Raw genomic sequence first — 27,558 nt, forward strand, 5'->3', positions numbered from 1 at the left:
ATCCCCAACTAAATCATCCTAGACAGGGCTTTGTCAAGTCTGACCTTAAACACCTCTAAGGAAGGCGATTCCACCACCTCCCTAGGTAACCCATTCCAGTGCTTCACCACCCTCCTAGTGAAAAAGTTTTTCCTAATATCCAACCTAAACCTCCCCCACAGCAATTTGAGACCATTACTCCTTGTTCTGTCTGTAATGAAACCATGGAGGAAATTCTGATTACATAGCTCAATGTCTATTCCTTGTTTGAGCCCTACTAAGTTCTTCTCTTCAAAATACATTGTGACAGTGAGTTCCACAGATTAATTAGGTGTTGTGTAAAAAAGGATGTATTTTTATCAGTTTTAAATTTGCTGCCTTTTCATTTAATTGAAGGCCTCCTTGTTCTTGAATTATGAGAAAGGTCAAAAAGTGGAGAGGAATGGGTATAGTCTGAGAGTGGGGTTCAACTCCCAGTTCTGCAACAGACTTCCTGTGTGACCATGGGGAAGTCATTTAGCCTTTCTGTGCCTCAATCCCCATCTGTAAAACAGGGTTAATAGCACTCACCTATTTCATAAAGGTGTTGCGAGGAGAAATATATCACAGACTGAGATGCTCAGATAGTGCATGAATGGGGGCCATATACGTAGCTAAACACATGAATAAATAGTAGCACCTGATTCACCTTCTTTATACCATATTTACTGTTTGTTATTATATACCTCTAACAACAGCCTCTTTATTTGCCTTCTCTAAAGGAAATCATCCCAATCTACATACTTCCCTCCCCTTTATGGGGAGGAAAGTCTAATTATTTATATGGCCTGTCGCTGGACCTTCCTTTTTCTGCTGTGTTCTTTTTGAGATAGGGTGATACTGTATTAAAAAGATATGCCTGTGTCACCATTAAACTAGTGACAACAACAAGAGGCAAGAGAAGCAGGTGTCTGGATGCTTAGCAGTTATATGGTAGGATAGTGGCTATCCATATTGGATAAGGGGCAAAGGTTCAACTGCAGTGCCCCAATATGAGAAATCCTAGACCATATTAATCATGGTCTGCATTTCAGCCCACTCTGCCACAGAGGCAGGAAGAATGGAACTAATGGACACTGAAGTTAGCAAACTGAAATGCATGCACCAGACCTGACTGCACTGAGCACAGTCTCCATCACTCTGCAGACCTTTGTTCCCGTTTCATTACAACCAGCATGAGGGAGGGGGTTAGTGTATCCATAAATGACAGATCTGCAGTTTCCGTACCATTCACTGGATTGGCCCCTGGGTTTCCAGAACTGTTCTGCTTGGAGTTCTCATGTAGGAGCTGGAACCAGTCCCGCAGACGGTCGCCCAGGTCTGCTAAGTCCTGCCCGGTACAAGTCTCTGGAAATTAAATGGCAAACTATTAAACAAGCACCCCAGCTGCCAGCAAGGGCTGGGAGGATGGAAATGGATGCCATTATTGGATAGCTAGGGTAGTTACCTAGCATGGGGCACAAACATGGCTTTGGGAGCATGGAAACAGAGGTACCCACCATTTCTGGGGATGGTGATAGAGGAGGCCTGTTGTCATAGCCTCTAGGGTGGACAGAAGTAAAAAGGAGAAAGATGGGTAGGCAGTCCCAAAAGGTCTCCCCTAATGAATGCACTCCTCCAGCTAGTGACCTCCACAACAACCAGCACTCTCCCAATCCTTGCTGGCACCACCACCCTCACACCTTCCCCAGGTTTCTGGGCTGGGCACTTAGCCTGCCCTTGGATGACTTCTCTCTCTCGGCTCCTTTTCTCCACAGCTGTTCTATGCTTAGTTGCGCCTAGATCTTCTGCCATATAAGAGATCACTCTGACGCAGGATTAATGAACAAACTCTAGCTCTATTGGGGCTGCTTACAACTTGGCTTCTTCGACCTCCTGGCTTCTCAGAGAGATCCCCAGGAAGTGTCTCTTCCAAACAGTTCGCTCCAGGAAAACAGTATGCTGCCTGAACGTTTCTGCTGGCACTTCCATATTGTTACAACATCATCCATCTCACTGTACTGTCCGTACTGTCCCTCATGCACTCATCTTTTCTCCTCTCTCATTCTCTCTTGCAACCCCTTTGATTTCCATTCTTTTCTCCTTCTTCCTGCTTTGTGCCTTCACCTCTTGCTCTCCCTTCTGTGTCTGTTAGACTCCCTCTCCCTACTACAGGCTCTGCCTTTAGAGCCAAGACAGCTCCCACTGTAGTCAAAGGAAGTTTTGCCATTCATTGGAGCTGACCCTCCATTTGCCTTCTCCTCTCCTATCACTATTGATTATTTATTTAGCGTCCAAGGTACTGACATGCAGAAGTAATATGGTACACAAAGCCCAATGGCTGAGGGGTCTTAGTGGCTCCTGAACTGCCTTCTGCTTTACAGAATTGTCCCTGGAAAACATTTCAAATTATGCACACTGACTCTAGCAGAAGCAGCTAGGCTCACTTCTCCTGCAGCAGGAGATGGGTTCTCTCATGTATTTTGTTCGGGAGATGGAGGGCAAGGAACTATCTCACTGACCTAGTCCACGAGCCCAAGACCAGCTGTGCTGGCACATTATTCTTTGTGTCCTGTCCTCCCCATCACGGGACATGCACTTTGTTTATTTATTTTATATCCATGGGGAATAAAACAAACTAGATAGCAGCCTCTCTCTTACCTTGTTTGACATCTGTGGTTGAGGTGGGGCCATGCTCGGTTGGGCAGGGGCACTGGCCCTCACACTTCACTGCCAGCTGCTTGCTGGTCAGGCAGGCTTGCTGCTCCAGTTTACACTGAGAGAAGGAGCAGGAAGAGTCAGTGTAATAAGCATGATCCCGCTCTGAGTACTCTGCAGCTCACACCACCCAAACCATGTTTGATTCTTGGATGGCAAAGGAAACTCCAACCAATCTCCTGGGTAACAAGCATGATCCCACCTGAGTGCAAAGCCCCACCAGGTTACAGGTGTGAGAGCAGGGAGCCGACCCACCACCTCCAGAATATGCATAACTAAGCAGGGGCCCTATAGAAATGTGTTTCCACGCTCCCCAGGGCTTGTTCCAAAAAGCAAGGCCCCATTAATAGAGTCAGTCCATTCCACTGATCTTGCGTCGACTTTTGTGTAACCTTTTCAAGCAAGCCCAAGTCCAGGAGCAGAAGAGGTCTCTGCAGGGACCACCTTCTACCCAATCAGCAATATTGTCTATACAGAACCATACAGGCCAGAGCATTCCAATCAACCTTGCTTTCTGTTATTTCATCCCCACTCTAACTAGCAGGCTCTTGGAACTGAGCTCCCTGAGTAAGGTGGGTTTCTTGCAGCCCTGCTAAATCAGGGTGCAGGCTATACCCACTTAGAAATCTGTGAGGAAGCGCATGCACTTTTCTGGCAGCTCTGAAAGCGGAGGATAAAGGCTTAACTGATAGAGACTCCCATCTTCTAGTTACCAGATCTACAGGCAACAAAACGAGGTCAGCACAGCTTTCCCAAACGAGCTGTGATTCACTACTGGGCCATGCTGCCCTGTAAAGCTTTGGTGTACCGTACCCAATGCACAATATATCCACTGCTAATGTTACCACCACACCACCATGCAGAATCCAGCACCGAGTGACACCATGTCCCCAGCATGAGATCACGTCACCCCGCCTGGTACTCCCCTCATGGACAACTGAGCCAAACTCCTCAGTCATTCCTGTGCCTCCGCACCAAACCCAGGGAGTGTGGCTGGGGAACTGTTGCAGATATAGCTGTGAACACCAACGCAGACCTGAGCCGCACTACTATAGCTGGCTCTTCACTGGAAGCCATGAAGCACAGCCACTCCCCACAGCCAACCCTTTGACACCCACGCTCCTTATCCGTATATGAGCCTTTTCCACCCCACTCACCACAGAGCTGTAAGTGTGTCCATCAGTGCCGCAGACAGATGCGAGCTGGGTCATGTAACATGGTTTGCAAAAGCTTTCTTTGTTTCCATGGTGTTTCAGGGCAGGCTGCTTGATTCTATCCATGGGGGGCAGGGAGAGAGAGAGACACACACAGAGAGATGGATAGGTGCTAGGTAGGTTCTCCCACACCTCCTCGCTTCCCAACAGAACTTGCTCAAGGCTTCTGCTCTTTGGTTCCCCAAAGAAATCTGTTATTTTTATTATTCTGTGGTCAATTGTTCTCATTTTGCAGGCCTGCAGGCAGCTGTTCACCCGCCTGTCAAACTGGGGAGAGAGAGGGGAGGAAGCGTGGGGGAGAAGTGATCTTTGGAGCAACAGATTTAGAACCGAAGCCCAAGTGATACTGGAATTGATTGTCTTACCTGGGTCTCAAGACTGCTAGGAAAGGCAGGTGGGAGGTGGCGCTCCAGTCCCAAGGGAACAATTGGTACAAGAGCAGAGAGAACAAGGCGATTCTTAAAGGCCACAGAAAAACAAATGGGGGAGACACCAACACTGTAGGGTGCAAGGCAATGGGCTCAGGCAGGGCCAGTCTGCCTGAGGGGCCTGGTGGTAATCAGTGTCCTGTTAATGTAGTTCTGACTGCTGGAACTGGAACAAACCACCACCCCAAAGTACATGTGAGGCAGGGCTTTCTCCATTGAGGGCCATTGAGATAACTAGGCCTACAACTTTACCTAATTGGAAGCTCAACTGTAAAAAGTGAGTGCAAGTTCATAAATTGTCACAGTGACCAGTTATATAAAATTGTTTAAGAAAAGATGTAAGAAGGAGCTGGAAAGACTGCATTAATTTAAACAGGAAAGGATTTACTGATACCACTTAAGGGCTGTGTTAAGATTATCACTGGTAAATAAGGAGAAGAAGACGACCAGAAATCAGTGAACTAAAATTGGGGTAAGAAATTAGGCCTATTGGTGGACAAAATAATGAGGATGGACTATCCCACCTACCACTCCCCGTTTGGGGTCCTCAGAGAGAAACATTGGGGGCGGCGGGGGGAGGAGGGGGTGTCAAACTGGCTAACCGTAATGCTGGATGGCTGAAAGAAGAGAAGGGGAAGGAATGAGTTTCACCATCATGTCTGCCAGCCTCACTGTCTCCTGGGACCCCAGACCTTCTTCATCCTAATCCTGAAAACTGTCCTGACCAGAGGAACCCAGATGACATTGCCACTTCCACTGGCTTCAGCTAAACTCCAACCACCACCTGGGACGTGAGACTTTGTCACTCTCTACCCGTGTGTGTTCTTTTCCTTCCCCACCATATTTCTTGTCTTCCCTATTCCTCTTCTTTTTTCTTCTGTCTATAAGAGTCTGACTTAGATGGCCAAGGGGGAACATGTTGCAACACTGCTGTCAGTCTGTGACCAGAAACAGGTAGCTAAATGTAATGCCCTGAACAGCCAGATGCTGGTACAAATTTTCTAAGTCTCAGACTGGCTGATAAGACCATGTACTGGGCCTGTGTTTCTGCAGCAGAGACTTGCAAGCAAGAGTCAACACCAGTGACAGAAACTGCATTTTCTATCCTTACTATTCTTTTCTCTCCCTTTTTGTGTGCGTTTGGTTTGGTTTGTCTTGTAGGAAACGGGATCAGACTGTAACAGTAACAAACAACAGCTCCAGACCATCTTAACTAACTTCTCTTTTCCCCAAAAAGGACAGTTATTACCATCTTTCATACTATCTCAAAGACTGTCAAACAAAGTTTTTCCTTCTAAAAATCTCTTCAGCTACAGAGAAACGGAACAAGGAAAGTTGCTAAAATGAAAGCCTTAATGTCTACATTCCAAAGGTTTTAACTGTTTCTCCTTCTTTTTTGTGTCTTTAATAAAGGGCTAAAAGAATTTTTAATGGTTTGTTTGCCATGGAACCAATCAGGCTGAGGTCTTTGTGTACCAAACCCCGAACCTTGTTTAAAACTGTTTAATGTTGGGCAGTGACTGGGTTATGTTAACACCTTTGGGCCCATATATTCCAATTCAATTGATACAATAGGGGATGCGACTCTGGGAACTCTCTTGGACCCTGCTTGCCAGCCTATGCCTGAAGCGTTATTCCAGGCAAGGCCCAACAACTTTTTGTTTCCTCTTTAGTTTGGAGGAGTAGGTTTCTATTCCACTTCATTTGCTTTGCTGGCTATGGGGATCTTCCAGACATAGCACAAACATGCCAGGCTATGTCTACACTTACTGCAGAATACAGACGCTGCATACCCCCTAGCACAGACATAAATAGCAGTGTAAACGGTAAGGCACTGCTTAGTGAGTAGAGTAAAAACACACAAAAACCATAAGGTATATATCCTACATGGCTCACAACACGCACAAGCGGTGCTCCCCTGTCTACACTGCTATGTTTAACAGCGTAGTGTCTCAATGACAGAGCCTTTCCCCACCACCGTGAAAAGCTCCAGCCCTGGGGAAAGGCTCTGGTGGGGGGAGGCATCAGGGAAAGACTCCGGCAGATCCCTCCTGCCAGAGCCTTTCTCCTCTGCCTCCCTCCTGCCAGAGCCTTTCACTGAGGCATGTAGCTACATATCACAGTGTGATCACAGCCTGCTTTTCGTTGTGGCATGTAGCCCTACATCAGGGGTCTCAAACTCAATTTACCTTAGGGCCAGTGCCAGGCCTCAAGTCCTCCCAGCGGGCCAATAATGTCACTGAAGATGGTGTTCAGAAAAGAAAACGTTTATATTGTATTTTTTATTTCAAATTTCTTAGAAATAATAAAACGGTCATACAACTTTATACAATTCTTCGCCTGCCAGAGAGTTTTTAGTGTTGGCCAGCCACCTGGCAATGCTTCAGTTCTGTCAGTTTGTTGATGTTTGGCCTCAGTGACCGAGCAGTTGAAACCTTCAGGATAGCAGCAAGGCGTGCCTCAGATAGTTGTGTTCGCTATTTTGACTCATTTATATTCATTGTGGAAAAAAGTGATGCTGCCTCCATGGCTGACTCTGCCCGGCGACTAGTGATGGTATCTCTGTCCCTCTCCCCCCCAGCCAATGGGAGCTGTGGGGAGCAGTGCCTGAAGCAGACATTGCCAGCAGCGTGTCTGCATGCGTCTCTCCTCCGTGGGCCGCAGCGGGGAGGTTCTGAGCCGCAGATGGCCCATGGGACGGGACTTTGAGACCCCTGCCCTACATGCTGCTGCCAGCGTAGACAAGGCTTTTGAGTGCTGTTGGTAACTATTTCCGTTATGGCGCTCAGGGCCCTTCAGGCATGCATTCATTGTTCTTAAGATCAAATCCTGGGGGAAGGGGAGATCACCTCTGAAGACACTAAGCGCCAAGATCACCTTTAATTATAACTTCCAGTCTGTGGAGCTGCCCCAAGCCCATCCATGGCATTGAAGAAAACAGGAGGGGTTCAGAGCAAATTACCTCCAAGTTCCATCCTCCTAGAAAGGGGGAGGGCTGGTTCACCTATGTTCCCACACCCTAATAGCCTGCCTAGGTCCCTCCAACTAGCATTGTTGTTTTGTCCCTTCTACTCCATGGTCCCATCCCTAGAGAGGGTTCTGTCTTTACCACTTAGAGCCCAAACCTGCAACAAGAACAGCCATACCCAGAATACACTGCCAGTTGTAAAAGACTCAGCCAGGAACTTTAGAGTATGGGATACAGGAAGGTTCAGAAAAAAAATGATCCTCAGTCTTTGCTGTCCAATAAAGCCCAGTGCTCTTTAAGCGTTCCTGCTCTGTCCCTGGTACTGCTGCTTGAGGTAAGAATCTACCTGGCCGCAAGTGGATAGAAAAATCCAGGCCAAGTTTCACCTCTGTTGATTAAGAAAGTCTTTGCTCATGCCAGATTGTGCGGGCTCTCCGGGTCTGCCTGTCACACAGGAATAAAGATGAGAATGTGACTTGGATTTCTGTGTCCACTAGGAGCTGACCATGTGGATTACAACAGCATCCAACCACCTGTCCATCACTCCCATTTAAGGCCTGGCTTAGCAATAATGTGGCCTATCGGTGTTTAGCACTGTTAAAAACACTGTCGTGGTCAAGTGGGCCAAACCACTTTCTCTTTCCCTCTCAGTCAGTTTGCAAAGTACCTCTGTTATAGAGTTAGGGTTATTTGTTTTTTTAAAAGCTTTGATCCTGTTTTCTTATAAAACAAACAAAACAGATCAAAAAACATTCCCAGCTGCTCTGCATTTACAGTCAACCCCAGAATAATAAAACAGTGTGCGTTGGTGCAGCAGAGTAAAAAAAAACACTGGTAAGAATTAGGAAACAAGAAAAAGTTCTCCCATAGGAGTCAAGAAGATTATTATAAAGAGCAGCGAATTCAAGAACTGATTTTAAATTAATGGATTAATACCATTTACAGCATCTGTCCAAGTCTGATCCTGCCAAAAATGATCACTAGAGTACATCTCTCTGCATGACCTATTAACTGTGACCTTACCCCTTTATAGCATTGTTTGCCAAGTGAGATTGTTCATGTCACTATTTTTCCGGACCATAGGAATTGGCACAATATGCAAGCATATCACCTGTCCTAATGGACATTTCTGGAATCAGTGTATTAAAAGGAGAGACGGTGGGAGAGGTGGGGAGGAGAATGCCTCTGTATTCTCCAGTGCAATAAATCGTAACAGAGACAATCCCATTTCAGAAATCTTGTACAGACCCAAGACCCTCTCTTACCTGTGCTCTAACTTTTTGCGGCTAATACACATAGCCCTCTGGTAGCCCTGGGCAATGCAAACTTTGTGCCGGCTACACTTCACTTTCTGGCAGGGGTCCTTGGTTGTGTCCAAACCTGAAGACAGAAAAAGAAAGTGAATAGCTAGTATACCAAACAGCCCTTATCTCTCTTACCACCTCCGCTACAGTTACTACCGCCCTGAATGAGGCAGGAGAGTCTCAGAGAGGACTGCCTCAATGTAGGTCTTGTGTCTTAATATTCATTTTAGGAGGGCACACAACACAGGAGATGAACATCTGTAACAGTCAGTTTAAAGCTGGTACTTGTCATGGATTAGAATATGGACATTATATGTTGCTGACTATTGGCAGTGGGAAAGGACTAGAGTACAGTGAAAAACACCATGAACATTTCTCAAAAAGTTCAGCCATTTTTTTCCGATCAGAATTTGGACTTTTTCCACCAGCTCTATACCTGGCCAAAAAGCAGAATGAAATTTTTGCAAAATAATGTGTCCAGTTTTATGCACTGAAATTTCAATGAACCATTTTGTTGCAAAATCAAAATTTGTAAAATTTCAACCCGGTCTACACAGGATTTTGTGTTAAACAGATTTTATGGGGTTCTGTAAAAAGCCTGTTTCCCCAGAACACAGAATGTTCTAGAGCATAGGGTTGTCCTGCATTCCTTTTTCAAAAGGGTAGCTCCTGCAAAACTGTATTATCTGACAACACGATGTTCTGCAGTTTAAGAAAAGTGTAGTCAAGTGGTTTGAGCATAGGACTGGGAGCCATGAACGTCCAAGTTTTAAACCTAGCTCTACTGCAGACTCTCCAAATGATCCTTGTTAAGTCATTTCACATTTACTTTAGTGTCCTCCTTCAAATCCATCTTTAAAACTCTCCTTTGTTATGATGACAAAAACCTTGACAATAGTTAGACAGCTGTTCTCAGACCTCTGCCTATCATGCTGACCAATACTGTCTCAATGTTTTCTTGCATTCCCCCACCTGTCTGCCTCTCTGTATCCATCTGTTCTTTCTTGTCTTGTACTTGGATTGTAAATACTTTGTAGCAGGGACCTTCTTTTTGTTCTGTGTTTGTACAGTGCCTAGGGTGAGTTAACATTTAGAAGGTGCTAAGTATAACTAACAACATAGAGAGATAGTGTCAACAAAATGGCATGTATTTATTTGCTCACATTCTGAATTGTGAAAAATATCAGCTCACTGGGGTCCTATCTATAGGATAGCAAGAAGTCAGCTTGTCAAGAACAGATATTAGTCACTGATGAGCTGCTTTATTGCTGGGGCAGCACTCAGAGGGATTCAGCTTGAGTCACTGCAGCCCCATACTCAGGCAGATTAAAGACCAGGAGCCCGACCTTTCCAAATCAGGACGTGATGGATAACACAATAAAAGCTAACTAAGCACAAAACTACAAATTCGTTAATGTCTGTTACAGACCAAATAAATCGAGTAGGGAACAGGATGACCAGCTCCTTATGCACCTAACTATAATGCGTAGGAAAAGGAGCTGCATGATTTCAACTGAGTGACATATGCTGGAGATCTCTTGCTGACAGTACCAAAACATCCTTGTTATTTTTCAATATTACAGATGACAATTTCCTAACTCAAAAAGTGTTGCATCCAACACAGCGAAATTCTATATTAGATCTCATCTTCACAGATAAAGAGGACCTGATCACAGAACTAAAATTTATGGTAGCTTAAATACAAGTGATCATGACTTGATCACATTTATAACGTGCAAATAGAATAATGTTCAGACCAGAATTATATATACTTAGTGCTTTAAAGGGGCCAGTCTTACAAAGCTGAAAATGATTATGCACCTAATCAGCCAGGGGAAAGAATTTAATCAGACAATGTGAATGATCATTGGAAATTGTTTAAGGATACTTTACTAGATGCCCCAAAATCCACTATCAAAGAAGAAGGCCATATTGGTTCAAAAACCAATTTGGTTTAGAGGGGAAGAGAAGGCAGACATAACAAATGGAAAAAAGAGGAATTTTGTAGCAATAAATATAAATCAAAAGCTAGGAGTTGTAGAACACTCATAAGGAAAGCAAAAGGATACAAAAAGAAATCTATGGCCACCAGAGTTAAGGAGAATAAGGAGTTTATTTAAGCATACTAGGAACAAAAAAATGTTTAACGGTGGTCAGTTACTAGATGGAAATGGTAGAATTATCCATAATAATACAGAAAAGGCAGAAGTATTCAATAAATATTACTGTTCTATATTTGGGAAAAAACAGATGACGCAGTCATATCAGATGATGATAACTCTCTTTCTATTCCACTAGCATCTTAGGAGAATGTTAAATAGCAGCTATTAAATTTAGACATTTTTAAATCAGCAGGTCCAGATAACTTGCATTCAAGAGTTTTAAAAGAGCTGGCTGAGGAGATCACTGGATCATTAATGATGATTTTCAATAAGGTTTGTAACATTGGGGAATTCCAGAAGACTGGAAGAAAGCTAAAGTTGTGTCAATATTTTAAAAAGGGTAAATGAGATGACCTGGGTAATTATAGGCCTGTCAGTCTAACATCAATCCTGGGCAAGATAATGGAGTGGCTGATAGGGGACACAATTAGTAAAGAATTGAGGAAGGGTAATATAATTAATGCCCTTAACCTGGGTGTATGGAAAACAGATCCTGTCAAACTAACTAGATATCTTTTTTGATTAGATTACAAGTTTTATTGATAAAGGTAATAGTTTTGATATAATATACTTGGACTTCTGTAAGGCATTTGACTTGATACTGCAGAACATTTTGATTTTAGTTTTTTTAATCATACAATATTAACACATATTAAATAGATTAAAAGCTGGCTAACTGATAAGTATTAAAATGTAACTGTAAACAGAGAATCATCATCAAGGGAGGTTGTTTTTAGTGCAGTCCTCCCCTGCCATCCCCCCCCCAAGGATCTGTTCTTAGACCTATGCTACTTTACATTTTTATGAATGACTTAGGACATAAAATCATCACTGATAGTTTGCAGATGACATAAAAATTGGGGGAGTGGTAAACAATGAAGAGGGTAGTTAACTGACAGAGCGACTGGAATTTCTTGGTAAGCTGGGTGCAAATAATGTGTATTTTAATACAGCTAAATGTAAATGTATATATCAAGGAAAAAAGAATGTAGGCCATACTTACAGGAGTGGGGACTCTAACTTGGGAAGCAGTGACTCTTAAAAAGATTGGGGGTTGTAGTGGATAATCAGCTCAACATGAGCTCTCAGTGTGACCCTGTGACAAAAGGTACTAATGCGATCCTTGGATGCATAAACATCCAAACTGAGTAGGAGCAGAGAGGTTATTTTACCTCTGTATTTGGCACTCATGCTAGCGCTGCTGGAATATTATATCTAGTTCTGGTGCCCGCAATCCCAGAAGGATGTTGATAAACTGGAAAGGGTTCAGAGAAGAGCCATGAGAATGATTAAAGGATTAGAACACGTGTCTTACAGTGACAGACTCTAGGAGCTTTATTTATTTTAACAAGGAGAAGGGTAAGGGGTGACTTGATGACAATCTATAAGTACCTACATGGAGAACAAATATTTGATTGTGGGCTCTTCAATCTAGCAGAGAAAGGTGTAACACAATCCAATGGCTGGAAGTTGAAGCTAGACAAATTCAAACTAGAAATAAGGTGTACATTTTTAACAGTGATGGTAATTAACCATTGGAACAATTTACGAAGGTTCATGGTGGATTCTCCATCACTGGCGATTTTTAAATCAACAATGTATGTTTTTCTAAAAGCTCTAGGAGTTCTTTTGGGGAAGTTCTGTGGCCTGTGTTATACAGGAAGTACGACTAGAGGACCACAGCAGTGGCCTTGGAATTTATGAATCTATAAATGAGGCAGAACTGATTTCTGCCATGCTTCTGTCCCTCCAGTTTGATAAAACTGCACTTTGGGGGCCAATTCAAGCACTGCAAAGAAACAAACGTAAGATTTTTTTAATGCGTCACATGCTGGGTCTCAGATGTTGTCCAATCCTCTGTGAACACAATCTCCCACTGCCTAGAGAACTTCCTCATGGACAGATGACCAGCTGCAACAGGCAGCACTGGCTGCTAGCTAGAGCGCCTATCAAACTGCTTCTGACACCAGCAGATCCCTTGTGTTTCACAGCCTTTCACAGGTGAGTGTAGATGGTGTTGCATAATAGCACACAGCAGACTCAGCCCTGGCTGAAGGAAAATCCAGCACTAGGCATAGCAACGGGGCAACAGCACACCTCCAGCAGGATGGGACAGTATCCTGAGCCAATTCAGGGATCATGCCCAAATGAGAACAATGTTCAGGTACCTGTTAGGAGTGCAGTAAAATTGTGCAGAGGGGTGGGGGACAGAAGGATCAACACTCAAAGAGTATCATCATTTATTTAAAGGGAGGTGGATGCCTCATAGCAAATCCTGAAATACAACCTATTCTGATTCAGTTTAGCCTACTTGTCATATTTCCGGAGTGCGTTTCTTCATTCATTTGTATGATTATTGCTAGCTTCATAAAGGTAGGATCATTGCTTCTTCAAGTACATTCCCCCTGAACCTGAAACAAGAATCATCCATGACTTCACAACCCTAGCCTGTTTCCAGAGCAATTCATTGTGGAGTCAAAATAAGGATCCTGACTTCAGCTGGAGAATCAGCAACAGGAGCAGATGAAAACAAAACAACAATGCCTAGCATTTATCTAGTGTCTTTACAAAAGTTGCCAAGGGGGATCATTTAACTCTACACTGAAGTATAGTAAACACAGGCTGGATTACAGCTGCAGCAGCATCCCTACCCAAACCTTCAGATTCTAAGTAAAGAATACTGTATCATGCTGAATCTGCAGGGAAAATGCAGGCGGAATTTACACAAGCTAGAATTTAGCCACAACACGGACTCTTACTAAAGTGGAATGAGATCTTTAATGACCACAGTGGTCAAGACCTCAGTTCAAATCTCATCCAACAGAGGGCACCTCCATTGTCCATTCACTGGCTGGTGGGGCTCAGAGGGAAGAGCGACACCCACTGAATCGGCAGCCCCACTTGCTGGGTTTCCTCGGGGGTACAAAGGTTCTGTTTCCACATAAGAATCAAGTAATTGGTGCAGAACACGTCTCAGAAAGGGCTTCAGTTCAGAGCCACAGGACTTTCTATTAGGACCTTTCCTGGAAAAGTCAGCAGCTCTTTAAAAAGTGAGCACAACCAAGAAATAAAGTTACCTTCATCAACTGGCTGATTATCTTCCCAGCTCTTGATATAGTCATCCTAGTGAAGGAAGAGAGAACAGCTTAGTCAACAGCACATGCCAAATATCAAAATCCAAATGCTCAGAACTACGAGCCTGATCAATGTTTAAGGTAACACTGGCCTGGGGATGTAACAATAATGCCTTCCTCATGGCTGGGACTCTAGCAGAGGGCTACACATGTGGTTACAAAGACAATGCAAAGATTCATATTGTGTTTGTTTATTCTTTGTGTTCTGCATTGCTGGTGATGGGAATTTGGTCCTCTTGGAAACAGTAAGGCCTAGTTCTCTCTCTCTCTCACACACACACACGCACACACAGCTTTGTTAACATTCCTGACCTGTAACACACAAAACCTTGTTTGCCTCACACACACAGAGCTCTGCAGATCCACCACTCAACAATGAGATTTTCATACATTTCAATATCCAGCCTGCTCACATAACTGTGCAGATGGACAATGCAGAGGGATTGCACGATGTGCATGCTTGTGCCCTCACACCAAAGTCCAGCTGCTAAATCTAATTCCAGGATTGTACTTGCCTTGGTCCTTGGTGAGTTCATTTAATGTCAAACCTCACAAATAGGAAAACTGAAGAACATAAATTCTTGCCTCATTGCAGAGAGGTGCAAATCTTGCTTCAGCACATGGGAGGCAGAAGCAGTCTGATGCCCTAACCTCAAACTGGGGTTAACGGTCTCTAAGGCACCTGTGAAGACCTGCAGAGTATCTGCATTTTCCCAATTCACCTGGTGCATTTACACAAACATATTCAAGAGGGGGAGTCTACAGTTTAGAACGTCAGGGACTTACTGCCCTAACCTCCTTTGTGCAGGGACCTCCATACACTCATAGTAGTACATTGCTTGCTGCCCCAGCATCATTGCATTGTAAGGGGCCATCAGGTCATGGCTTGGAAGTGGCAGGAAAAGTTATCTGCATCTCAGATGAAGCACAGCTGTTAGAATGTCAGCATGCTGCTTGGCTAGATTCTATCCCGTTTCTTAAGGTGCTGAACGAGGTACAATTCTTGGGAAGAAAAAACACACATCCTTTGTCTCTGATTCCCTCATCCTGAAAAGTGATTGATCATTTGTGATGGCTCAGCACTGAGGTCCCTCACTGCTTCTCCACGCTCCCCAGCCCATCCATGACAGCAGCCTCTGTCCACACCAAGCAAAAGGGCAGTAGAGTCTTTCCACAGATTTCCAGGGAAAAGCAACACTACTATTAAGGCAAGGAAATGGAGAATAAAGGATAAAAGTCAGATGTGCAATAAAAATAAGAAAATTAAAGGAATAATACCAGACCCAATAGGTCTAAAGTTCATGTTTTGTGGGGGGTGAAGCTGAGGTGCAGAGATTAAGCGACTTGCCTAGTGTCACACAGCAAGTCAGAAGATCTGGGAATAGAACCCAGGAGTCCTGACCAGGGGCACTGCCTGGGTCTCAAGAGGGAGGGTGGGGATGGGCCTTACCGGATTTGATCCTGAGCCTCAAAGTTAAATTGCTGGGCAGGATGGATGCTTTTCTGTGCCAACCCCCTAATCAGCACCAGTGCCCTCTGGTGGCCTGATTTGGCCCTTCACTCTGGCCGGACACCTGTGACTGAGCCAGCCTGGCCCTGCCTCGCACCACCTCAGGCATTACCAGGAAGTTCCAGCAGAGTTCAGGCTCCTAGTGGGGCCTGCACAGTAAAAAATGGCCTGGCAGTGGCAACACTGTTGCCCAGGCCACCACCACCTCTCCCGGGACCAGCACCCCTAGAGCTAGCTCCTTGGTATCCCCCTCCCACACAAACAGTGCGTGGGGAGCCCTGGAGAGCCAGTGCCATTCCTGACTGCTGGCAGCGGTACCAGCACAAGCTCCTGCGCCCCTGCTGTTCTCTGTGGGCAGGGGGGCAAAGACCTGCTGGCTCAGTACTGCGCTGCCTCTGAGGCCCCAGCAGTACTACCAGCTGGGGGACAACATTTTACCTCATGTGTCGGGCAAAGCCTTCCCAGTCCTCTCTCTACCCCCAGCTTCTGGTGCCCCTCGTCCTGACTTGCAGTTCCCTGCTCTAGCCACACTTCCTCCCCATGCTGTGCAACGGTTAAATGTCAATCCTTCCCTTGTGTCTTGACAGTCTCCAGATTTGGAAAGTTACCAACAGTTAACAGCCCCATCACAATCACTGGTGCTGTTCTCCTTTAACAGGGGTAGTCAATAGGTGGACCGTGGGCCAAATCCAGACCCCTGGATGCTTTTGAACAGACTGCAAACACCTTTTTATTTATTTATTATCATTATTGTTATTATTTTCTCTGGAGTCTGGACCTTGGCTATACCTTGACCAAGAAATGTGGACCTTGACAAAAAATAATTGATTACCCTGGCCTTTAATATGTTATATACACAGAATCAAATGCAGAGAATACAAAAACACGAGGGAAGGGAGGGGTTTAATCTTTAAATGAATCCAGGCCCTGGAAGAGAGTACTGATGTGCATCTCATTTGTAATGTCAGCACTAGAATGGGTTTCTCCTTGCAGGTCTCTTACCTTTGCCATCCATGAACAAACATTCTTGAAAGACTCTCTGAAGTGCCCTGATGGCCTGTGTTAATTTACAGTAGATCATACACTCCACACCCTTTGAACAACTGTGTTGTTGACTGTCCCTTCCAGTAAGGAAATTCAGTCTCTGGTACTAGGAGTTCACTACCCTGTAGAATGCTCTTCTTTGAGAGGTCCGTCTTGAACTGTCTGGGCTTATTTAGATTATTAACTCTTTGAGGCAGGAACAGGGTCTTCCTAGACTTTTATACACTGCTGAGCACTGTCGATGCTTAATATGTAACAACAATCCTCTCTGATAGACGCTGTTTCAATTCCATCAGTAGTGCCCTCCATCTTGTGGTGATGATTACATATACAGTTTCTCAGGATGAAATTCACCCCTGCGCAGAGGGCCAGCAGCAGGCTTGTGCATCATTTCATTCCCACTTAAGTGGCCCTCTGCATGGGGGTCAATATGAATATGTGCATATGTATAGGCACACACTCACATATACCCAAGCAACCACATACATAGAGCCCTGTGCAGATACAAAATTTGGATCCGCATCCATCCATGATCCACAAAAATGGTCCACAGATATCCGCAGATTTGCAGGGCTCTACACAGACACACACTCATCCTGGCCATACTTCATGCAACATGCAACTGTTCAAATCAACTCAAAATATTCTCCTGATAAACTAAAACTAGAGGGAGGGAGCTGGGGTGGAGAACACAGGGAACATGACACAGATGCCCTGTAAAGATTAAATGAAACCAGATTCAAAAATCGATACTAACCTCCACTTCCTGGGAATTCAGCCCACAGCAGAAGAGGAGGTGAAAAAACAAAAGGAGAGAGAGAAGAGAACACACATGAAATATACCGACACTGCCAGAGCTCAAGCTGCAAGAAAGGGCTGGGTTTATGATCACACAGACAGTATTTCTTTGTTTAAATTCCCTGAAAAGTCATAATTCATTTCCTCCAAGTGATGTGTTTTTATAAAGACTCCCCCAATGCATCTTTTCTTGCTTTCCTACTTTGCATTTATTAAATTGTACTTCTGTCACAATGGCAACAATGGAATTTGATTGCAAGGAACAAAAATTAAGGCAAAGGCTGATAATTCAGGGCTTAGTGCAAGCTGCAGCACTGCTCCCAACACTTCATGGTTAGCCCTGGGACAGAAACAGTGATGTTTTAGCAGATGGATGTAATGTTTCATACAGCAGATTTCACAGTAATATAAGTACCTTTCTATTGTTCTGCAGTCTCTCTGAAATAAAATAACGTTAAACAAAAAAATTATGGCATATTTGCAGGCAATGAAATCCTGACTGCTCTCCTGTTATGCCAACTCCCTTCTCATACACCCAGGAAGGGACATTTTAGAATATAGGGGAGGGGGACGGTATCATTAGGAGGCTTGGCAGTGACCAATATTCTATTGCAAGAGACTTCTTTACTGATTTAAGCCAAATTACTGCTGTCACAGGATGTTACTTGGCTCCTGGTAAAATGGATGTCCCTGCCCCTTTGGTCACAGCTGTTCTCTTTAGCGCACCATCCACAGCTCCAGTGTTAATCTTCCATTCTGACATGTCCAAGAGCCCTGGGGGCTGATATCAGCCATACCACATGTCATATCAGCAGCTGCAGCTCAGCTCAGGAGAAGAGCTGGCTCCTATGTAGGCTTCACATTTATTCCAAATGGGAAGAAAGCCAAGAGAAATCCTATATTTCTACAAAATGGACTTGGGGGATGCCACCCTCTCGTAGAGCCTCTAAGCAAGGGGCTGATGCTAGAGAAGCTCTTGCTAGTGCACTTGGACAGGGCTGAGCAAAACAAGGCTGTGATAAGACATGGCATCCTACGCAACTCCAGCCTTTGAAGGTCACAGATTGGTAACAACATATTCTCTAGATGCAACTATCTGTCAGCAATTTGTAAGGGAGAGATTAGGTATAGGTCTTTAGCTCAGCCCATCTCTGGGACATCCACATCCCTAGTGAACCATGAACCCACCATACAGGTACATCACAAAGGGACTTCCTGAGCTGCCTTCAGGAATGATGATGCAGGAACTGTATGATGCAGTTGGGTCCTATAAGAATACTGCAGCTGTCAGGAGCATGCTGTCACCTGGGGCTTCTCATTACTGCTTCAAAGCCCAGATGCAGGGGTTCTGCCAGGCAAACTGGCAAATGTCTATCCCTGCCAACCCACAGTCATCTACACAGTCTTCAAGTGTTTCACTGCCCCATACATAGTGCTCCCTTAAATGACTAGCTGTCTGGTAGAGTCAGCCCTGCTATTTCCTCTGCCCCTTGGCCGCTTGCAGAGACAAATATATTACAATAGAATTGTAGAATATCAGGGTTGGAATGGACCTCAGGAGGTCATCTAGTCCAACCCCCTGCTCAAAGCAGGACCAATCCCCAATTTTTGTCCCAGACCCCTAAATGGCCCCCTCAAGGATTGAACTCACAACCCCGGGTTTAGCAGGCCAATGCTCAAACCACTGACCTATCCCTCCCCTCCCTTGTAGTCAGGCCTGGCAGAACCCAGTATCAAATTCAGGAGCTACACGAGTCAACTCCGTGCAGTGCAAGGCCGTCAAATACCTGAACTACATACCTTTAAAAAAATTCCTCATTCCCTCCAGCCATTCTGCTAGTAGAATATTTGCATCTTTACACTGGCTTCATTTTCTCTCTCAATAGTTTAAATGAGACTACTAGAGTGACCTCTGTGTCTCTAATAAACACACACACACACACACGTACGTTGCTATAATTGAACATGCACACACAGAGATGCAGACACTATCTGTCCCAGTTTCCTTTTCCTTGTCTTGCTAAAAAGACCCAGGCTGTTTGTTCCGATAGCTCAGACAATGCACAGTTTCTCAGTACAGAACCCCAACCTTTCTGGATAACAGAACTTTACTTTCTGAGAGGTTCAAAAACGAGCAAACAAAAAAGGACCCCTTTAAGGGAGATCAGCATGGGCAGTGTGGTCCCAGGTTGGGTCCTAAATCCATAAGGTTTCAAATAGCACTATATCTGTCTAGTGAGAATAGCAGCAGGCATACAATTATAGGACACCTCCTAACAGGAAACCTAACAGGAAACCTGCCCCTTTGTTCAGTCTCTAAAGGAACCATCCATCTCTACACTTTCCTGCTTGGGGGACTCTCTTCCAAGCCTGCAAGCACCTCTTTCATGACTCTTCTTCTTACTTTCCCAGTGTTATTTATCTCCCTCGCCAAGCCTCAAACCACTTCCTCCTCCTCCTGATGCTGGCAGGTTTCCACACAGCTGGAATCTTGGACTAAGAGAGCTGGATTGACGCAGCCATGCTGCGATAGGCTCAAAGGCATTGTGTGTCCCATCTGCCAACGGCGCTCTTTGTGGGGATGGCAATACAGAGCAGAGGCAGGACAAAACCAATGTCTTTTCTACTGAACACACTAAGGACCTCCAACCCTTTCCACTCCCACTGTGAGCATGTTCAATGACCCCAATCCGCCGAGCACACAAAGCATAACAAACAGTGCCCCTCTCACCAAAGGAAACGGCACATCATCAGACGTGGCACACTGCCACCCTGCAGGAGCTCTGCCAAGCGAGCAAATGAACTTCTTTGAGAAGCTGGTGGCTTGCTGCATTGTGGAGCCAGCTGCCCTCTCAGGGTCACTCGCTGAGGTGGGACTGGAAATGGCTCTCGGAAAGGCTGAATCAGCAGGAGCCTTTTTGGAAAGACAGTGTATCTCTGAGCCAGTATTGAGCAGTGCCCTGCACTGATACAGGAAGGCAAAAGGATGCAGTCAAGGGCAGGCTGAGTGCCATCTGCAGCACAGCGATGGCTGCAGTGCTGCCAGGGTGATATGCTGCAGAGGCCAGCTTCGTGGCTGCTGTGACAGTGCAGCATGTTATCATGGGGGAGACATGGGATAAGCCCTCTCAAAGCACCCTCTGTATCACCACCAACCATGAGAAGACACCACCGATGTAAGCTGAGCAGGGCACAGGCCCAGAAAGAATGCAACTGCTGCATGCAGCCTGACACAAACACTTTCCTATATTGGGAGGGGGGAGCTTCACCATCCTCTGAAGCACCAGGCATTGGTTTCTGCCAGAGAAAGGGGATGGGCCAGTAGTCGAAGCGGGTCTGTGTGCGTATGTGTAATAAATTAATCAATGGTGGTTCATTAATACCCCAAGCACACCTTCTTGTAATTGTTTTGCACCAGGCTTATTAGTAAATTGTCAGAAAGAGAAAATGGACAACTTCTGATCTAATAGCAGAGAAGGGAAAAGAGCCCTCACCCAGGTAGATGGGGTGAGCTGGAGAAAGGGAAGGGAGCACTCACTGTCAGCTGGATGGGATGGGGAAGGAATGCTCACTCTCTAATGCCTGAACAGGGAGGGGAGGGAGAGCCCACACTTTCCTGAATTATCCTTGAGGCTGGCACTGTCAGGGGGACAAGAACTTTTCTCTGTGAACATTAAACAACGAACACACAAGTGTCCAGTGCATCACACAGCTCCCCGCACTTAAACCCATTTTTCACAGGTGTAATTTCACACATGGATTTCAGTGGAGTCGGTCCCAATTTATTCCAACACACAAAAGAAGAATCTGGGCTCTTGACCACTTTCCTCTTCTCTCCCTCCACCTGTATAGCCTCCACCTTCTCTTGTCCCTCCATACAATCCAGACAGTGTTGGTGCCAGTGTCTTCTTCTCCTCTGCAGCTCCAGATGTTGGGAGTGGCCTCCTGCAATTCCACCTGTCCTTGACTCTCCTTCTTCATCTGGATGTGAAATCCTGCATCTAATGTCTCTCTCTCCTACCTCAGAATTTCTCTCTCCTTTTGCTATTGGCAATTACACCTCTCTGCAGCTTTGTTATTTAACTCTGCACACAGCTTTAGGAAGCATTTTGCATGGAAGATGCTATACACAATAAAGCAGTAACGTACTATGTGCACGTTGGAAAGTCCCCAAAACCAAGTCTCTTTCAAATGCCATCACTAAGCTCATGCTGCCGGGGATTTAGTCAGTCCCTGCCTAGTTCTTGTGGAGGTTTATTTTCAGACTGTACGAGATTATTTAAATAAAACCTGTGAGCCAGCACTTTTGTTTGTGTCACATTCTATGCTTGGGAATGGGGGGGGGAGGGGCGGAAGGATTGTTGACAGTGTAGGTCACTTGAGACAGCAGCTCCCTCAGGAGCTGAAAACACAGAAAAGAGACTGTGCCTGATCTCGTGCTATGGAAGGGAAGTCTGGAACCAGAACAAAGGCCATGGAGAGGATGCTGGGAATGCTCACTGCCTCCTCCAATCCAGAAGCATCACATTCAGGACTTCAGAAGAATTAAAAAAAAATATTTCTCCACATGGCAAAGTTAAAAAGAAAACCCCTTGATTTGTTAGTACATAGCAAAACATCAAATGCTTCTAATGCTCCCCTACTGTAAACAAAAAGAGTTTGAGAAAACGATGTCCTATTTCAGAGAATAGAGGGCAAAATACTCTATCACAATAAGAGCTAGGGGAGAAGAGAGGAAATAAAAACAGGAAAGTAGAGAAGATAAATGGTGAATGGGAGATCAGAAGAGAGGAGAGAAATAAGCAGAATAAGATATTCCCTCACTGGGTGTGGGCTCTCTCTTGCCAATGGATCTATCACATCCTAAGTCATGCCCAGGGCAACGCAGATATTGTTCCAGATGTATCAGCAATGACATCACATCCAGCTGTGCACATTTGGCACACCGCAGCTGCCATTTATGTATGCTACCTTCCAGAGGCAGAGAGACTTTGTAGAGGCACAGGCCAATTATCTACATGTGTTAGACACAGAAAGATGGAAAGGAGACAGAAATCCACTCATTACCCCTCACTGCCCCATTATTTATCCTCACTCCACGAGTCGCAGGTGGAGGGGTATCCCTTCAGTAGCTGTTTTGCTGGGCATTTTCTTTGTGACACTGGTCAGAGTAGAAACAACAGTCACCCGTCCAACCTGGGATAACTGATGAACTACAAGAGCCTGCTGAGCCTTTGAGAACATGGGGCAAGTAGCCATTAGCTTCCTCTACTTGAATTTCCCTTTACGGGGATGTCAGAGAGTGAGTTCAGACAAGAAGCTCTGACCTTGAGTTTCTTGAGAGTGGAAGGTAATGGCCACAGCACAGACACTGTTGGGGGACCCCCTTTCTTAGGAGTGCAGTAGGCTTTTTTTTGGACAATCCCTACACCCCCTCAGGACAGAATGGCTGACTAATGCCACTACACTGTCCAGCATCACTGAGGAGCTGTCCAGCTAGGCACCTCCTGAAGAGGCACAGCACTGGGACAGAATGGGAGGAGATTCTGGAAGGGGAGTTTCGAGTCACTTTTCCCAGCTCAGAAAGGTGCAGGGTGGGCAGCAAAAAGAGGGAATGTTTTCCAGCAGATACCACTAGATGTGGTTAATTGCAACAGCCCATATACTCCCCAGGGATGTACTGTAGCATGCAGACCAGGTGACAGAGTGAGCCAGTGCTGCAGTATCACATTGAAGCAGCTATTCGCTTGCATCCATTCCATTTTGTATTATTGATCTGAGATCAGCTCTATCCCTGCTACTCCTCCCAGCAGCTGAGCTATTTAGTGCCATTGGTAAAGTGCATTCAGTAGTTCAGAGCTCTGTGTGCATTTATCAGACCACAAGCCATCTCGTGCGGTGATGGATTCTGAATAGCATGATTATACTTCCTAAGGAGATTCCTGCATTTCCTTTCAAATGGTCTTAAAAGTTCTGCCACTTTGGTGCCAGAACATGCGTTTATTACACACTGAGTAGAGTCCTCTTAACAGCCAAACATGGTGCCACCACAGGAGGGAGCCAAGATCGGTAATGGCACAGGGAGCCTTTCACCCCCTAGTCACCTGTTCAAATCCACTCCAAGTCAGTAGTGACCAGCTGCCAGACGATGAGTCCTTTGTGAAAAGACCATGTGGTTCCAGTGCAGTTCCTGATTCACAGTCCTCCATGTCTTAAAGTGGTAGCCTCAGCTCAGAGATGGAAACTGAACTATCCTCTCACCCTCAGCAGTGGTGCCTGCCGCTCAGGGTTGAGGCACTTTAGCAAGGCAGCATGTGGAAGGTTGCTCTGCTGCTCTCCCTGTTCCATGGAGGAAGAGAAGATTTCAGTCGTCTGTGGCCGTCAAGCCAGCACCTTTCACCAGCATGTCTGTTCAACAGAGCTATGCTGGTTACAACACAGGGAAGGGACAGGGACCTGGGGGTTACCACCACCCTCCAATTTCATGTTCTTCCCATGATGGAAATAAAGGGTGAAGATCAAACCTGTCAAATGTTTAAAAGAAGCAGCTTGCTGGGCCATGAGTCCTTTTTCCTGTCAGCTCTCCTGTCCTGGAACAAGGCCCGGGCAATACTCACTCACCTGTCTTCATTCAACACACTCCTACCCGCTGGGCCTGGTTGAGGGAAGGGCAGTTTTGGTTTAGACTTTGGACAAAGTAACAATCCAGCTTGACTTGTGGGGGCCCAACTGAAATAGCTCTCCCGCACCCCATCCCAGGAGGACCCTTTTCTAACCCCTCCCTTTGTGCCTACAGACAGTGACTCAGGGCTTCCTTCCAGTTCCTGGTCTGCTGGATATTCCTTGACTGGCTGCAACGGAAATCACAGTGGGTTCTGCCACACACGCCTCGCCAGATCAAATCGCAGTTTCCAGTTTTTAAATTAAGTAAATGCCATCTTCTTGGGATTCTTTGCATTTCATAAGACACTTAACAGCAGCTTCCAAGAACAGCAAAGACTGACAGTCAGAGAAGAGACACACAGAAAAGAGGCTCCTTAGTACCTCATTTTTAATCCTGAAAAGATTTTTTTAGCAATTACTCAGACAGTAATTTAGCAATTACGCAGACAGTGATATCTGTAGATGCAAAGGAGACTGGCTTGCTGGCCCATATTGATTGGTCTAGGTGTGGACAAGTATATTGTTTTCCCAGCCCTCTTCTGCTTTATCTACACCCTTTTCAGTGGCTCTGACTATCAGGGGCACTACTTGGGGCTTCAAGGGGGCAGGGGTGGAGTGGGCTGCATCTAACTAAACAGCAATTCTGCAGCCAACAAAGAAGGGGGGCAGGGGTGGGCCTTACCAGATCTGCCATGAAGCTGAATTGCTGGGTGGGGTTGGTGCTTTTCTGTGCCAACCCCCTGGTGGCCAGGCTGGGTCCTTCACTTCAGCCAGATGCCTGGGACTGAGCCTGCCTTGCCCATGAATTACTAGGAAGTGGTGGCGGAGTTTGGGCACCTGAGTGGGGCCTGCACAGCCAGTGCCATTTAAAAGGTCTACGAGTGGCAATGCCGTTGCCAGGCTACCACCACCTCTCCCCAGAACCAGCACCCCGAGAGCCACTTCCTTGGTATCCCCCACTCATACACAGCCAGCTCCCCAGCACCCTTCTCCCCCGCAGGCAGCATGTGGGGAGCCCAGGAGAGGCAGCACTACCCCTGCCAGCCAGCAGCAGTTGCAGCCCCAGCTCCTCTGCCGCTGCCATTCTCTATGGACACGGGGAGAAGACCCGCTGGCTTGGCACTAAGCTGTCTCTGAGGCTGCTGCAGCAGCACTACCAGACGAGGGACAAAATTTTACCAAATGTCTTGGGAGCTGGGGGGAGTGGGCAGGGGGCTTTGCCCCTCTCTGCTCCCATGTTGTGGCACTCCTGCTACTGTATTTCTGCTCTTCCTCTCACTAACTTTGCAGCCCCTCATCCAGGACAATTACCCCTTGATGTAGCCTAATATAGACAGACAAGGACGCCATGCAACATTATTGGCCTCCCTGGAGCATCAGTAGCCTCTGGTTACATAACATCCTCAGGGGAGTGGGGGAGGAAGGCAATCCCAGGACTGCCAGAACTCACACATAGTAGCTGCTGCTACAGGCTTCCTTGCTGTCAAAATTCCCAAGATTGGTATGTTGCTGGCAGTTCAACATTTTCCCCCATTGCAGCTTACAAGCCAAAGCTGTGCCAGTGTAGATCACACCGAAATACATGCACTGTCGGTACCGAGCTCTCACATACAACACCTGACATTTCTACAGCACCTTTCATCCTAAAGGACCTTGAAGTGCTTCACAGACTCCATACAAAGAGATCACTTTACCCACCACTTAAATGCAGCCTCCACTCAGGTGGAAATTTGTCAGGCAGACTGCATCAGCAGCAATGCACAAGTGTTTATGATTTTGGCTGCTTCTCTTCTTAGATCAGGAGACTGGAGGAGCGGTGTGAAAAGGAAATAACAAAACCCCATTCAGTCTAGGCACTCTGCCCTACTGAGGGAGGGCCCTAAGAACAGGTTAGTGGAACCTACATTATAAAACCACCATTATTCTTTTTAAAAGGAAGGTTGGGCTCTTTTTTTTTTAAAAAAAAAATCCCTTGTTTATTTGCAGTTCTAAGGAGGTGAAAAGCAATTATGCAGAAGAGCAGGAACCTCAACCCCATCCTGTCGGGATAAACAGTCTAGATCTAGAATGCAACATTTATATTTAAGATGAAATCAAAGGTTTATTTATTGTGGTGCTGACTAGGACTGCAGAGAAATCAGATGCTGCATTGTGCTGGTGAAGAATATCTCTGTATTGATAGACTGCTGCTCAGTCACAAGGAGAGACATGCCTTTGATGTACTCATTTATCAGGTTATCAACTCAAAACAAACATTTCAACATTCAACTATTGCTGGCATCCACGAGATTAAGGAAAGGAAAACACAGCAGGGGAGACAAAGAAGGGTAGTTACAAAGCAAAATGCCATGGAGTTTGCTCAACTCCCTTCCCTCTCACCTTTGCAAGGGGAAAACTGCCCAGTTGTTGCTCTCAATTGTCAGTTAATTGCTGGACACTCAGAAATGCAATGAGAAATGTTTCACAAATAATTATGTAACTTACACAGACGAAGAGCCTATAAAGTCCAACCTGGTCAGTCTACACTTGGTCTGACGGGATGGGAGTCTTGGGGTACTCAAGAAGTCTTCAGTGGTGCTTAGCACTACAGTAAGTGATGGATTCTGCCCCCTGGCTGCAGCAAGATGTGCACACACACCCCAGACATCTCCTTTGCAGGTGTGCTTCCAGATGGACAGAGGGAGGCTGGCAGAGGAGGTGACTGAAAGATCTAGGGTGCTGTGTTATACTGAACACTCACTGTCTCTACACTGGAACCGTTAGCTTGGAAATCAGCTCTGCTGCTGGTTAGTAAGAAGGAAAATAGAGTTTGGCAGCCAATTGCTATCAGTTAGTTATTAATCCACAAGCCTCTCAGAAGCAACCTAAAATTGGGTGCACAGTCGTATACCATAGTACTCGCACATGCTGAGATCATAAAACTCCTGCACATCTTTTACTTTTCCCTCCTCCTCACTAAATATATTATTTTAAAATAATAGGTACAGAACTTCCCCAGCAAAAAAAATAATGGAGCAGTTTGTAGACTGGATGGTTCAAGGATCAGTAACGAGAAACAGAGCCTTTCTCCTCTAGGTCAGCTGAGTTTCCAATCATGGCCAGATCAGTAATGACTGAAAGTCATTAACAATAGAGGTCTGTTAGTGGCCTATTTAAAACTAGCTGGTAGCTCTCTCCAATTTCTGATGGACAACCATAGTCATTAGATAGATGAGATCACAACTAGTATCCCTGGGGCAGCCTTAACACAGATGCTATGGACTCAGTGGGCCTGAAGGCTGAAATACTGTCTCACTTTACAAGCAATCTCTCTAACACAGGTCTGAGGCATGCTAGGAAGAGAGAGGTGTAGGGGAAGCCTGCACTTGAACGGCCCCCTGCATTATCCACTCTATGGATGAACAGGCCAGGGCTCCCCAACATTTTCAGGCAACTGTCCCAATGTATAGCACAAGTTTTGGACTGGTATCAGGCAGTAACTGCTGGTGCCTCTCACCACTTGTGCACACTATAATCCTTCCTGAATGTTTGGCTGCTCCAAACCACAGACTCATGATGACAAGACAGGGGTTTGTACCAGTCCATTATGGTACATGACTCAGTGGGTAGGAGCCAACA

General features: G+C 45.6%; 1 protein-coding gene across 2 annotated transcripts in view; it reads right to left on the bottom strand.

Annotated features, from left to right (window-relative positions):
• SPOCK2 (SPARC (osteonectin), cwcv and kazal like domains proteoglycan 2) overlaps positions 1-27,558 on the bottom strand; it is a 55,945-nt gene that overhangs the window by 12,465 nt on the left and 15,922 nt on the right. Inside the window, exons 2-7 of one of the 2 annotated variants that reach the window (XM_007066746.4) lie at positions 17,237-17,245; positions 13,869-13,914; positions 8,591-8,705; positions 3,873-3,987; positions 2,659-2,773; positions 1,246-1,365 (exon numbers count right to left, since the gene is read on the bottom strand). In XM_007066746.4, coding sequence (XP_007066808.2) covers positions 1,246-1,365; positions 2,659-2,773; positions 3,873-3,987; positions 8,591-8,705; positions 13,869-13,914; positions 17,237-17,245 — 520 coding nt within the window. The remainder of the gene's footprint in view (positions 1-1,245; positions 1,366-2,658; positions 2,774-3,872; positions 3,988-8,590; positions 8,706-13,868; positions 13,915-17,236; positions 17,246-27,558) is intronic. The other variant, XM_043551531.1, reaches the window with a different exon arrangement.

This window comes from Chelonia mydas, chromosome 7 (assembly GCF_015237465.2).
Source record: "Chelonia mydas isolate rCheMyd1 chromosome 7, rCheMyd1.pri.v2, whole genome shotgun sequence".
NCBI classification, from domain to species: domain Eukaryota; kingdom Metazoa; phylum Chordata; order Testudines; family Cheloniidae; genus Chelonia; species Chelonia mydas.